The 14569-nt window shown below is 33.9% G+C and overlaps 1 protein-coding gene across 5 annotated transcripts in view; it reads right to left on the bottom strand.

The window, feature by feature from the left end:
- SLCO6A1 (solute carrier organic anion transporter family member 6A1) overlaps positions 1-14569 on the bottom strand; it is a 96275-nt gene that overhangs the window by 61435 nt on the left and 20271 nt on the right. For all 5 annotated transcript variants that reach the window (XM_032335656.1, XM_032335657.1, XM_032335658.1 and 2 more), the window contains exons 4-6: positions 13683-13779; positions 5156-5277; positions 4236-4345 (exon numbers count right to left, since the gene is read on the bottom strand). In XM_032335656.1, the coding sequence (XP_032191547.1) occupies positions 4236-4345; positions 5156-5277; positions 13683-13779 (329 nt within the window). The remainder of the gene's footprint in view (positions 1-4235; positions 4346-5155; positions 5278-13682; positions 13780-14569) is intronic.

Below are 14569 nucleotides of genomic sequence, written 5' to 3'. Positions count from 1 at the left end.
GGAGCTCAATCCCGGGACTCTGAAATCATGTCCTGAGCTGAAATCAAGAGTTGGACACTTAACTGACTGGGCCACCCAGGCATCCCTATTTTTAACTTTTTGAGGTACCTCCATACTGTTTTCCAGAGCAGCTGCTCCAGTTTGCATTCCCACCAAGAGTGCAAGAGGGGTCCCCTTTCCCTACAGCTCACCAAAATCTTTTAGTTCCTGTGTCATTAGTTTCAGCCATTCTAACAGGTGTGAGGCGGTATCTCATCATGGTTTTGATTTGCATTTCTCAGTGATGAGTGATGTTGAGCATATTTTCATGAGTTTGTTAGCCATCTGTATGTCTTCTTTAGAAAAAATATCTATTCATGTCTTCTGTCCATTTCTTAACTGGATTATTTGGGTTTTGGGTGTTGAGTTTGGTAAGTTCTTCATAGATTTTGGATACTAGCCCTTTATCAGATATGTCATTTGCAAATATCTTCTCCCATTCCACAGGCTACATTTTAGTTTTGTTGACTGTTTCCTTTGCTGTGCAGAAGATTTTATCTTGACAAACTACCAATAATTTATTTCTGTTTTTGTTTCCCTTGCCTTCAGTGATGTGTTCAGTAAGAAATTGCTACCATTGATGTCAAAGAAGTTGCTGCTTGTGTTCTCCTCTAGGATTCTGATGAATTCCTTTCTCACATTTAGGTCATTCATCCATTTTTTAATTTACTTTTGTGTGTAATGTACAAAGTGGTCCGATTTCCTTCTTCCGCATATTGTTGTCAGTTTTTCCAATACAATTTGTTGAAGAGACTGTCTTTTTTCCACTGGATATTCTTTCCGGCTTTGTTGAAGATTAGCTGACCTTATAGTTGTGGATCCATTTTGGGGTTTTCTGTTCTGTTCTTTTGATCTGTGTGTCTGTTTTTGTGCCAGTACCATACTGTCTTGATAACTATAGCTTTGCAGTATAGTTTGAAGTCCCGAATCATGATGCCTCCAGCTTTGCTTTTGTTTTTCAAGATTGCTTTTGTTACTCTGTGGCTTTGTGGTTCCATACACATTTTAGGATTATTTGTTCTAATACTGTGAAAAATGTTGGTGGTATTTTGATAAGGGTTGTGTTAAATATGTAGATTGCTTTGGGTAGTATAGATATTTTAATATTTGTTCTTCCAATTCATGAGTATGGAAGACCTTTCTATTTCTTTGTGTCATCTTCAATTTCTTTTATAAGTGTTCTATAGTTTTCAGAGTACAGATCTTTTACCTCCTCTTTGGTTAGGTTTATTCCTATCTTGTGTTTTTTGGTGCAATTGTAAATGGGATCAATTACTTGATTTCTCATTCTTCAGCTTCATTGTTGGTGTATAGAAATGCAACAAATTTCTGTACATTGATTTTGTATCCTGCAACTCTGCTGAATTCATGTATTAGTTCTAGCAATTTTTTGGTGGAATCTTTTGGATTTTCTACATAAAGTGTCCTGTCCTCTGCAAATAATGAAAGTTTACTTCTTGTCAACTTAGATTCTTTTTATTTCTTTTTGTTGTCTGGTTGTCAAAGGCTAAAGACTTCTAATACTATGTTAAATAGAAATGGTGAGAATAGACATCTCTGTCTTGTTTCTAAACTTAGAAGAAAAGCTCTCAGTTTTTCCCCAATGGTATTAGTTGTGGGTCTTTCATACATGGCCTTTATATTGTTGAGGCATGTTCCATATACACCCATTTTGTTGAGGGTTTTTTATCAAAAATGGATGCTGTATTATGTTAAACACTTTTTCTGCACCTATTGAGAGGACCATATCATTCTTCTCTTTTTATTAATGTAATATATCATGTTGATTGTTTTGCAAATATTGAACCACCCTACACCCCAGGAATAAATCCCACTCAATCATGGTGAATAATTCTTTTAATGTTGGATTTGATTTGCTAATATATTATTAAGGATTTGCAATGGATATTACAACTTTATAAATATATTAAATATTTTGTCTCTGTTCTGGCTTTTTAGCTTTTATTTATGTCTATTTTATCTATTTTAAAATTAAAATTATCTTTACTGACATCTAAATAAAACTCTTTTCTTTCCTTAATTGATGAATTTTCTTAAATATATAAGTAAGGACCAGCAAGATATATGGTAATAGTAGAGAGAATACATTCTAAAACTAGATAGTTCTCTGGCTCCTTTAAATAAAAATTTATGACAAGAAAACTCTTTTTTTAGAAAAAAAAAAAAACCTACACCTAAAAAAATTTTTACCCACTGTTCAACTCCTTACATGAATTCTTACATTCCTTATGTGAATTCTTTAATGACCTGCATTGCTTAATTAACTCACAAGTAACCACCAACCTATTAGAAATCACTGGCTGACTCACTTAGGATCAGAGAAGAAATACCCTACTCAAATTTCACCAAAATGTAAAATAAAATAAAAAGAATAATCTCACCAACATGGCTTAATAGATACATTTTGCTGAGAAATAGCTTTGGCAGGTGCTAAGTCACGAAACAAGGCAAACAGTGGAACTTTTCTAATCTAGTAGGTTCCATTTTCCCTCTGTTTTCTTACCTAAAGGCAAGAGCCTAGATACATAAGCTTTCTGTTGGATCTTAATATTACATGTCTATATGTAGATTTTAGAACATTTGCTTCCCCATATTTTAGGTTTTAATTTATTTTCTTTCTTTCTTAAGGCTCAAGAACCTCAAATCATATTCCTGTGTGAAAGGTTTACCTTTTTCCTTCTACAAACCATTGTCAATAGCCCTGAATTTACAAATGCCAAATAATTCTTTAGATGGTTCTTGCAACTGGGTCTCATATACTACAGCTGAATAAAAAATAACCATTTATAATACCGAGAGAAAACTGCCTGTTAACAACACCCAAATCATACTGCCTTTTCAATTCTTATCCCACTCTAACCTGTTTTTTACATAAAACCATGTTTTAAAGTTCTTAAAACATTATTCCCTTATGTACATTAGTGACTTCCTGTTGCATTAAAAACAAAATCTGAAGTTCTCATCATGTCCCACAAGGACCTTCAAGAGCTAGCCTCTGCTTGTCTCTCCAACCTAGTATATTCTTTCACTCTGCCCACCAAGCAACCATGCTCTAAACATACAAGTATTCTCTAAACTGAATGTAGCCAAAACTCTGCCGTCTCAAGCTGTTTCCACATGTGTTTCTTATGCCTGGAATTTTCTTAATGACCATTCTTTGCATGAGTAATTCCTTCTCTTGCTTTAGGGTTTTCCATTTAAAAGCTCCTGTTTGGTGAAGCCGACTTTGACCCAATTCCATTTTACATGGAATTTCCTCTACATAATTGTTAATCACTTGCTTTTAATCTGTAATTTTTTTAAGATCTAAGACCCACATAAGAACATGGCTTCATAGGGCCATGGGTGTTAGAATTATATCTTCAATGCCGTTCTGCCCACAACATAAAGGATAAAGTTATGAAAAGGAGAAGAGGAAGCAAATTGAATATAGAATCACTATTTAGAAGCTGGGTTTTTTTCAGGGCGCTGGGGGGCTCAGTCGGTTGAGCATCGAACTCTCAGTTTCAGCTTAGATCATAATCGCAGGGTCGTGAGATGGAGCTCCATGGCCCACTCCATGCTGAGCATGGAGTCGGCTTGAGATTCTTTGACTCTCCGCCCCCTTCTGCTCCTCCTCTGCTTGCACTCACATACTCTCTGTCTCTTACGCTCTCAAATAAATAAAATCTAAAAAATTTTAAAAAGAAGTTGAGTTTTTAAATCCCTCTATGTCTATATCGTAGGTCTTGTTTCTCACCTAGAGAAACAAAGATTTCTTCTCCATTGGATACTGAGATATTTTTCATAAAATATGATGTTTGCAAGAATATTTGCTAACTTCTAGAGTTCTCTGCTAAGTCATTTAAGCATACTAAAAAGATGTTAATACCTTTAAGTCATCTCATTAAATGTCTTATGTATTTCTTCAGGGAAAGAACAAAACAAATTAACACAAAAGTAAAAATTAAAAGAAATAGAGGGAAAATACTAGTACCATTCTCTGACACTAGCCATGTTCCTGGAAATGCCACTTATGTAAGGCAGGTCCTATTTCCCATTATCTATAAAATGAAAAAGTTAATTAAGACTTTGAAAGTCCTACTCAGATTTTAGTTGAACACTTTGTGGTTATTTTCTTAAATCTTCTACAGGTCAACTTATTTGCCTTATGTGCATAAAATATTTTACTTTACCCAAAGAGTAGCAAATAAATCCTTGATACTAGTTTCAAATTCCTTATCTTTAAACTGTCCACCAAATGGATGAGGCTGCTTACGCTTCTCAGCTTTTATCTTTGCTGTACCTATATGATAACAAGTAAAAGAATCTTATGACATGTTTGAGTAATTAAAAAAGTATACAAATATATGCACACATCTTAATAAACCCAGTTTTTCTTGAAATGACAAGTGAGCTATGTGTGAACAAGCTAAGATCAATCTAATTAAGTAAAAATCACATTCTCCTAAAACAGTGTTGTCATGAAGAATATTCTATAATAATGAAAATTTTCCATATCTGTACTGTCTAAGACTGTAGCGATGGGCTATATGAAGCTATTATTAATACTAGAAATGTAGCTCCTATGACTGAGTACATGGGTTTCTAATTTTAATTTGAAATTTAAGTAGCCACATGTGGCAAGTGACTTTAGCATTTGACAGCACAGCCCTAAAATGTAAAAGAGTAATCTTTGATATTGCTAAAAATATTTTGTACTACTGTTAGGAAAGTATATGATTTCTCTAATGTTACATGTTATTTTTTAGTGTTTTAAAAAGAAGTTAATACTTATTTTAGCTTACAATAATTCTTTCATGTATTAAATAATAGTAGATAAATAGATTAAAACATGCTTCTTTTTAAAGAAAAATTATGAACTCTAGTATTTTAAAAAATGGCAAGAAGCAAAAATACATACTAATTAAAGTCTGGCACATAAATAAAATATTTGGCCAAATCCAGCTTCATTTGCTCAAATAACACTAGCATATGTCACCATATCTCCATAACAAAAAGAAATGTAGTTCAGCCATATTCTGACATTGGAGATGGGGGTGGGGACAAGGAATCTACTGTCTTTTAATTAAATGAATTATAGTTTTATAGTCACCTTGTATACTGTGTGGAAAGCATGACAATGGTATTAATGTAGACCATGCAATAAATGAAACCAAACCAAAATAAATCCACCAATGCTGCAGCCAGCTTTGAATGTCATAACTATCTTCAACACTTTAACAGAGAAAAAATAAAAAAATTTAACATCGTATATTTCATTACAATAATGCCATAATCAAACAGAGAGAGAGAGATGAAACATTTTCTGTTAATTTGTCCCTATTGTTTTGTTTTGCTGATTGTGAGTCCTCCAATTATGTAGTTTTCTTTTATCCTGCAGGAGTCTAAATTTTTCCCTTTTCTTTCCTTTTCCATGTCCACCCAGGAGGCAAAAATAATTCTTTGTTCTTTTTTACTTTTTTTCTTCAGCAGAAACCAGGTGTTTGGAAGACTATCCCTTTAAATATCACCTATCCTTTAAAATCACCCCTGCCCCTTTAAATCATGCACACCCTTTAGGACAACCCTGGCCCTTTAAGGTACATAACTAACACTTTATCTGATATCTGGCCCTTTAAATCACCAATACTTGGCAATCTTTTTCAAACAGTTCCTTCTCTGACTCAACTCAGACTGAATGTTAATTACCCTTCTAGTGATCGTACCTAATTGCCCAAAGGACCCTTTTATAGGCTTTATCTTCTGCAGTTCTTCTTGGTCTGCCTCTGCAGACTTTGCAGTGAGCAGGGTAGGAGGGGAAGGTGAGGGATCCTGTGCTGGATTTGTTGATTTTCTCTTTTTACTGATTGTTCATTTTGCAGTTTCAACATTCTTTGCCTTCAGTTATGCTAAGGCCACAATCTTGGAAAATTTTTCATAGTTGTAAAATTATTTTATATCACTTAGGGAGAAGATTGTCACTAGGGCTATGTGTTTCCTCACTGATTATAATACTTAGAAATTTGCTCTTTTTCTCTTTTTGTTTTTGAATCCAGCTATGTATTATAAGTATGTGCATTATGCCACATATGGTTATTACGTATGTGTAAACAACTGATAACCAAGAAGACTGAAGAAATTAATTAAAAGTGTAAGCAAAGAACAAAGGAAAAAACAAAGTATAAGCAAAGAATTGAAGACAGTGCCCTCTATATCAATAGGAATAAGCTTAGTGGAATATTTTCAATAAAAAGAATCCCTTTCTGACAACTATCATATGATCTCCCTGTTATGAAGAAGTGGAGATGCAATGTGGGGGGGTTGGGTGGTAGGAAAGAAAAAATGAAAAGGGTGGGATTGGGAGGGAGACAAACCAAGACTTAATCTCAAAAAACAGACTGAGGGTTGCTGGGGGGAGGGGGGACAGGCGAGGGTGGTGGGGATATGGACATTGGGGAGGGTATGTGCTATGATGAGTGCTGTGAAATGTGTAAACCTGGTGATTCACATAGACCTGTACCCCTAGGGATAAAAATACATTATAGGTTTATTTTTAAAAAAATAAATAAATTTAATTTTTTAAAAAAAGAGAAAGAATCCCCTTTCTGGAGAAATAAAAGAACTCAAATCTAATCAAGTTGAAATAAAAAGGGGTATTAATGAGATGCAATAAAAAATGGAAGCACTAATTATTAGGATAAATGAAGCAGAAGAGAGAATTAGTGATATAGAAGACAAAATGATGGAGAATAAAGAAGCTGATAAAAAGAGATACACAACTACTGGGTCATGAAGGGAGAATCAGAGAAATAAATGATACTATAAAAATAAACAATTGGGATCCTAGAAGAAGAGTAAAGGGTATAGGCAGAAGGTATCTTTGAGTAAGTTACAGCTGAGAACATACCTAATCTGAGGAAGGAAACAAATATTCAAGTTCAGGAGGTACAGAGAACCCCCTCAAAACCAATAAATATAGGTAAATATCTCAATATATAACAGTGAAGCTTGCAAATCTCAGAGACAAAGAAAAAGTCCTGAAAAAGCAGCAAAGGACAAGAGGTCCTTAACATATACAAGCAGAAACATTAGATTGGCAGAACACCTATCCAAAGAGACCTGGGAGGATAGAAAGGACTGGCATGATATAGACAGGGTGCTAAATGAGAAAAATATGCACCAAGAATACTTTATTCAACCAGGTTGCCAATCAAAATAGAAGGAAGATAAAAAGCTTCAGGACAAACACAAACTAAAAGAATTTGTGATCACTGAACCAGCCTTGCAAGAAATATTAAGGGAGATCTTTTAACCAAAGAGAGAGCCTAAAAGTAACATAGACCAGAAAGGAACAGAGACAATATACAAAACAGTGACTGTACAAGTAATACAATGGCACTAAATTTATATCTTTCAATAGATACTCTGATATACATTACTCTGAATGTAAATGGGGGAAAAGCCCCAATTAAAAGACAAAGGATATCAGATTAGATAAAAAAGCAAGACCCATAGATATGCTGCTCAAAAGAGATTCATTTTAGACCCAAAAACACCTCCAGATTGAAAGTGAGAGGGTGCAAAACCATTTATCATGCTAATGGACATCAAAAGAAAGCTGGGGTCATAATCCTTATATCAGACAAGTTAGATTTTAAACCCAAGACTGTAATAAGAGATGAGGAAGGACACTAGATCATAAGTAAAGGGTCTATCCACCAAGTAGATCTAACAGTTGTAAATATTTATGCCCCTAACATGGGAGCAGCCAATTATAAACATGAATTATCAACAAAATTAAAGATACATATTGATGATAGTACAATAATAGTAAGGTACTATAACACTCCATCCACTGCAATGGACAAATCATCTAAGTAGAAGATCAATAAGGAAAAAGGGCTTTGAATGACACATTGGACCAGATGGACTTCACAGATATTTTTAGAGCATTCCATCCTAAAGCAACAAAATATATATTCTTCTGGAGTGCACATGGAATATTCTCCAGAATAGATCACATACTAGGTCACAAATCATATTTCAACCAGTACCAAAAGTCTGTGATTATTCCCTGCATATTTTCAGACCACAGTGCTTTGAACTGTCAGCTCAATCACAACAGAAAATTTGGAAAGAACTCAAATATAAGGAGGTTAAAGAGCATCTGACTAAAGAATGACGGGGTCAACCAGGAAATTAAAGAAGAATTTAAAATAATTAATAGAAACAAATGAAAATGAAAACTCAACTATTCAAATCCTTTGGAATGCAGCAGAGGTGGTCCTAAGAGTGTATAGCAATACAAACTTTTCTCAAAAAACAAAAAAGAGCTCAAATACACAACCTAACTTTATATCTAAAGGAGCTGGAGAAATAATAGCAAATAAAGACTAAATCCAGCAGGAGAAGAGAATTAATAAAGATTAGAACAGATATCAGTGAAATAGAAACAAAAAAAAAATAGTAGAACAGATCAATGAAATTAGGAGTTGGTTCTTTAAAAGAATTGATAAGATTGATAAACCCCTGGCCAGACTTATTAAAAAGAAAAGAGAAAGGACACAAATAAATAAAATAATGAATGAAAGAAATCACAACCAACACTGAAGAAATACAAACAATTATAAGAACACATATTGTGGAGCAACTATACAGCAAAAAAGTAGGCGATCTGGAAGAAACGGAGACATTCCTAGAAACGTATAAACTACCAAAATTGAAACAGGAATAAATAGAAAAAATGAACAGACCAATAACCAGCAAGGAAAATGAAGCAGTAATCAAAAATCTCCCAACAGGGATGCCTGGCTGGCTCAGTCATTTAAGCATCTACCTTTGACTCAGGTCATGATTTCAGGGTCCTGGGATTGAGTCCGGAATTGGACTCCTAGCTCAGCAGGGAGCCTGGTTCTCCCACTGCCTACAGCTCCCCCAGTTTGTGCTTTCACTCTACCTCTCTTTGACAAATAAATAAAATCTTTTTTAAAAAAATCCCAAAAACAAGAGTCCAGGGATGGATGGCCTCCCAGGAGAATTCTACCAAACATTTAAAAAATTAATAACTATTGTTCTGAAGCTGTTTCAAAAAATAGAAATGGAAGGAAAACTTCCAAACTCTTTCTATGAGGCCATCATTACCTTGATCATAAAACCAGACACAGACCCCACTAAAAAGAATTACAGACCAATATCCCTGATGAACATGGATACAAAAATTCTCACCAAGATACAAGTCAACAGGATCCAACAGTACATTAAAAGGCTTATTCACCACAACCAAGTGAGATTTATTCCTGGGCTGCAAAGGTGGTTCAACATCTGTAAATCAACCAGTGTAATACAATACATTAATAAAAGAAAGGATAATAACCCTATGATCCTCTCAATAGATGCAGAAAAGGCATTTGACAGTGTATAGCATCCTTTCTTAGTTAAAACTCTTTAAAGTGTAGGGATAGAGGGTACATACCTCAATATCATAAAAGCCATATGTAAAAAGCCTATAGAGAATATCATTCTCAATGGGAGAAAACTGAGAGCTTTTCCCCTAAGGTCAGGAACATGGCAGGGATGTTCACTCTCACCACTGTTGTTCAACACAGTACTAGAAGTCATAGCTTCAGCAGTCAGACAACAAAAAGAAATAAAAGGCATCCATCCAAATTAGCAAAGAAGTCAAACTCTCGGTCTTCACAGATGACATGATACTCTATGTGGAAAAACCAAAAGACTCCACCAAAAAATTTCTAGAACTCATACAGGAATTCAGCAAAGTAGCAGGATATAAAATCAATACACAGAAATCAGTTGCATTTTTATACGCTAACAATGAGACAGAAGAGAAGTTAAGGAGTCGATCCCACACACAATTGCACCAAAATCCCTAAGATACCCAGGAATAAGCCTAACCAAAGAGGCAAATGATCTGTACTCAGAAAACTATAGAACACTCATGAAAAAACGGAAGAACACAAAGAAATGGAAGAACATTCCAAGTTTATGGACTGCCAGAACAAATATTGTTTTTATATATATATACACACATACATCTATGTGTGTATACACACACACACAAACATACATACATACATGCACATGTACATACATATATACAGACACACACAATGGAATACTACTCAGTCATCAAAAAATGACATCTTGCCATTTGCAATGATGTGGATGGTATTTGGCTATGACTAGAGGGTATCTGGCTAAGTGAAATGAGTCAATCAGAGAAACACAATTATTATATGATCTCACTCATACGTGGGACTTAAGAAACAAAACAAATAGGGGAAGGGAGGGAAAAATAAAATAAGATGAAATCAGAGAGGAAAACAAAACATAAGAGACTCATAATCATAGGAAACAAACTGAAGGTTGCTGGGAGAGGTTAGGGGATGGGGTTACTGGGTGAAGAAGGGCACATAATGTAATGAGCACTGGGTATTATATAAGACTGATGAATCCTTGAACTTTACTTCAGAAACAAATAATTGAATTTAAATTAAAAGGAATTAAAAAGGAAAAAAATTATTCTAATTATATTCTTCAAGTGTTGTGTCTTTTTACCACAAATTAGCTAGCACTAAATATTCAGAATCTTTGCTAACTACATATAATATAATGTAATATAATATCTAATATAATAATATATATGTATATATTACTGTTATTCTTTTTGCAAATTAGTAGTGAAATGGAACCAATTTCTATATATTTTTATGTTTATTGGGAATATGTATTCCTTCCTTTGTGAACTTCCTGCTAATCTTTACAAGTGTTTGCAGGAGTTTTTTTCCCTTATTGATCTCTAGAAGATTCTTAATGTATTAAGTTAGTACCCTTTATGTCATAAATATTGAAGTCTGTTTTATGTAAAAAAATAAATAAATAAAAATTAAAATTTAAAAAAAAGGTATGATCCATAAATGTTATCTGTACAATGAGATATCTATCCCTTTGAGGGGGGAAAGAGAAACATTACCCATTTGTCATATTAAATTAAAAAAAAATTAAAATTGGATGTTACATTCATATGTATAACTAAAACCAGACAAAGACACTACAAGAAAAGAAAATTACAAGCCAATATCCTTTATGCACACAGATTCAAAAATGCTCAACAAAATCTTAGGAAACCAAATTTAACAATACATTAAAAGAATCATACACCATGATCAAGTGGGATTTATAACAGGCATGCAAGGATGGTTCAATAACTGCATATCAATCAATGTGATACACCACATGAACAAAATGAAAGATAAAAATCATAGGATCATGTTAATTGATATAGAGAATCATTGAAAAAATTCATCATTCATTCATAATAAAAACTCTCAACAAATTGAACTTAAGAAAACATACATCAACATAATAAAGACCATATATGACAAAGTAAGATCAGGAGCAAGACAAGGATGCCTACTTTCAGTCAACACAGCACTGGATATACTAACCCAATCAACTGGTCAAGAAAAACAAATAAAGGCATTCAAATCAGAAAGGAATGAGTAAAACTGTCTCTGAAGATGACATGATCCTAAATATAGAAAACTTAAAGATTCCACCAAAAAACTGTTGAAGGTACCAAGCCATGACACCATTCTATCAAGTCAGCTATTTCTGGACAATGGATTACAGAGTAAGACCAGTGAAATCTGTAGTTGTCATACTGTCACACTTTTCTTGTCTTCTCAGATGGTCCCTTGTAAGAGGTCGTATGATGAGAGAAACCACAGTGATGAATATGGCATCTATGAGTCTTTGAATGGTATTGTTAGAAGAAGCACCATATGTACATGTTACACATTAAATGTTTAGACATTTCTCCAAAAAAATAGACAAATAGGCAACAAGTAAATGAAAAGGTGCTCAATATCACTAATCATTAGGGAAAAGAAAATCAAAACTTCAATGAGTTATCACCTCATAACTGTCAGGATGACTATTAGAAGAAGGATAAAGAGAAGAAAAAAGAAGAAAGAAAAGGTGGAGGAGGAGGCAGAAGAAGAAAGAAAATAGTAAGTGCTAACTAGGACATTGAAAAATTGGAACCCTTATATAATACTAGTGGCAATGTAAATGGTAGAGCCTCCATGGAAAATAAGATGAAAGTTCCTCAAAAATATTAAAAATAGAATTACCATATGATTTACTAATCCCACTTCTGAGTATATATACAAAAGAACTGAAAATAGAATTTCAAAGAGATATTTGCTTATCCATGTTATCCATGTTAACTGAAGCATTATTCATAGTAATCAAGGAGTGGACATAATAAGCTAAATGTCCATAGACAGATACATGGATAAAGAAGTATGGCATATAAAATTAACAAGTCAGGAAATGACAGATGTTGGTGAGGATGCGGAGAAAGGGGGACCCTCCTACACTGTTGGTGGGAAGGCAAGCTGGAGCAGCCACTCTGGAAAACAGCATGGAGGTTCCTCAAAAAGTTGAAAATAGAGCTATCTTATGACCCAGCAATCGCACTGATAGGTATTTACTCTAAAGATACAAATGCAGTGATCTGAAGGGGCACGTGCACCCAAATGTTTATAGCAGCAATGTCCACAATAGCCAAACTATGGAAAGAGCCTAGATGTCCATCAACAGATGAATGAATAAAGAAGATGTGGTATATATACACACAATGGAATACTATGCAGTCATCAAAAAAGAAATCTTGCCATTTGCTACAACATGGATGGAACTAGAGGGTATTATGCTGACTGAAATAAGTCAATCAGAGAAAGACAATTATCATATGATCTCTCTGATATAAGGAATTTGAGAAGCAGAGCAGGGGGTTGTAGAGGGAAGGGAAGGGAAAAAAATGAAACAAAATGGGATCAGGGAGGGAGACAAACCATAAGAGACTCTTACTCTCAGGAAACAAAACTGAGGGTTTCTGGGGGAGTGGGGGGAGGGATAGGGTGGGGAAAAAATAAAATAAATTAAAATAAATAAATAATAAAAGCTTAAAAGATAAAGAACTATAGCATATACATGCAATGGAATATTATTTAGCCTTTAAAAGGAAGAAAATACTGGCATATGCTATAACATGGATTAACCTTGAGGACATTATGCTAAGTAAAATAAGCCAGTCACGAAAAAGACAAATACTACATGATCCCACTTACATGAGTTATAAAAAGTAGTCAAAATTGTAGAAAGTAGAATGGTGGTTTTCAGGGTCTGGGGAGAAGTGGGTAAATAGAAGTCATTTGTGATGGATATAGAGTTTTAGCTTTGCAAGATAAAAAGTTCTAGTGGTCTGTTACACAACAAAGTACACATGGTTAACACAACTGTATCATACACTTACAAATGGTTAAGTTGGTAAATTTTATGTTATGTGGTTTCTCCACAATTTTTCAAAAAACTATGTAGAATAGTAATAAGATTGTCATTGTAAATAGTGTTTTTAAAATTACATATCAAACAGTAAAGATAAAAGTGCATATTCTAGATTTATATGTACATATATATCCATATCAGTCACATTTACATGTTTTTCCTAAAAATATGGTTATTACAAATTAAGTGTAATAGGTTTATAGGTTACAGTATCTACCCAAAATATTGAAAACAATGTAAACAACAAACAAGGACATAAAATGGCTTACCTAATTGCAGAAGTTCTGTTCTTAGTGCCCTTCAAAAGGGGTGCTGCTATCCCATAACTCAGAGAATATCCAAATACAAAGGAAGCTTCCATTATACCTATAAAATTAATACTGAACATCAAACAACCACAGAAGCCAGCTTTGTCATGATAAAAATTATATCACTGAAATAGATCACTTCTGAAATCCTCATGTCCTACTTTATTAGTCAAGATCCTCCTGAGAAACAAAACCCATAGGATACTGAAAGAGATTTTTAAGGCATTGCCTTATACAATTACAAGGCCTGCCAAGTCCAAATTTGTAGGGCAGGCCAGTAGGCTGGTAATCCAGGTTAGAGGTAATATTACAGTATTGAGTCCATACTTAAGCTTAAAACCCACAGAGCAGATCAGAAAGCTGGAAAAACTCAGGCAGAGTTTTTATCTAGCAGTCTAGAGAAAGAATTGCTTCTTTTTGGGGAAACCTACATTTTTGCTCTGAAAGACTTCAACTGATAAGATTCACCCACATAATAATGGATTAATAATGGAGAGTAAACTGTTTTATTCAGTCTACTGACCGTGTTACTCACATCTAAAAAATATAGCAGAAACATCTAGAATGATCTCTGACCAAACAAATCTAGCAAAACAGACATATAAAATTAATCATATATATATACATATATTCATATATTCTAGTATCTATATTAAAGAAACTTAGATAATTATATAATTCACTGTATCTTATTTAAAATCTACATATTTAATATAATATAAATATATTTCTATTTAATATAAATATAAATCCAATATAGCTGATTACACTTTGTGGCAACTTTGTATACTTCACCATAGCTGCCATGGTGGCAAGAGGTGGCAACGGTTTGCAGTGTGTAGATGTGC

The sequence above is a fragment of the Mustela erminea genome, chromosome 3 (genome assembly GCF_009829155.1).
Source record: "Mustela erminea isolate mMusErm1 chromosome 3, mMusErm1.Pri, whole genome shotgun sequence".
NCBI lineage: Eukaryota > Metazoa > Chordata > Mammalia > Carnivora > Mustelidae > Mustela > Mustela erminea.
The sequence above is the reverse complement of the archived record's forward strand: the minus strand, read 5'-3'. Positions and strand labels throughout refer to the sequence as shown.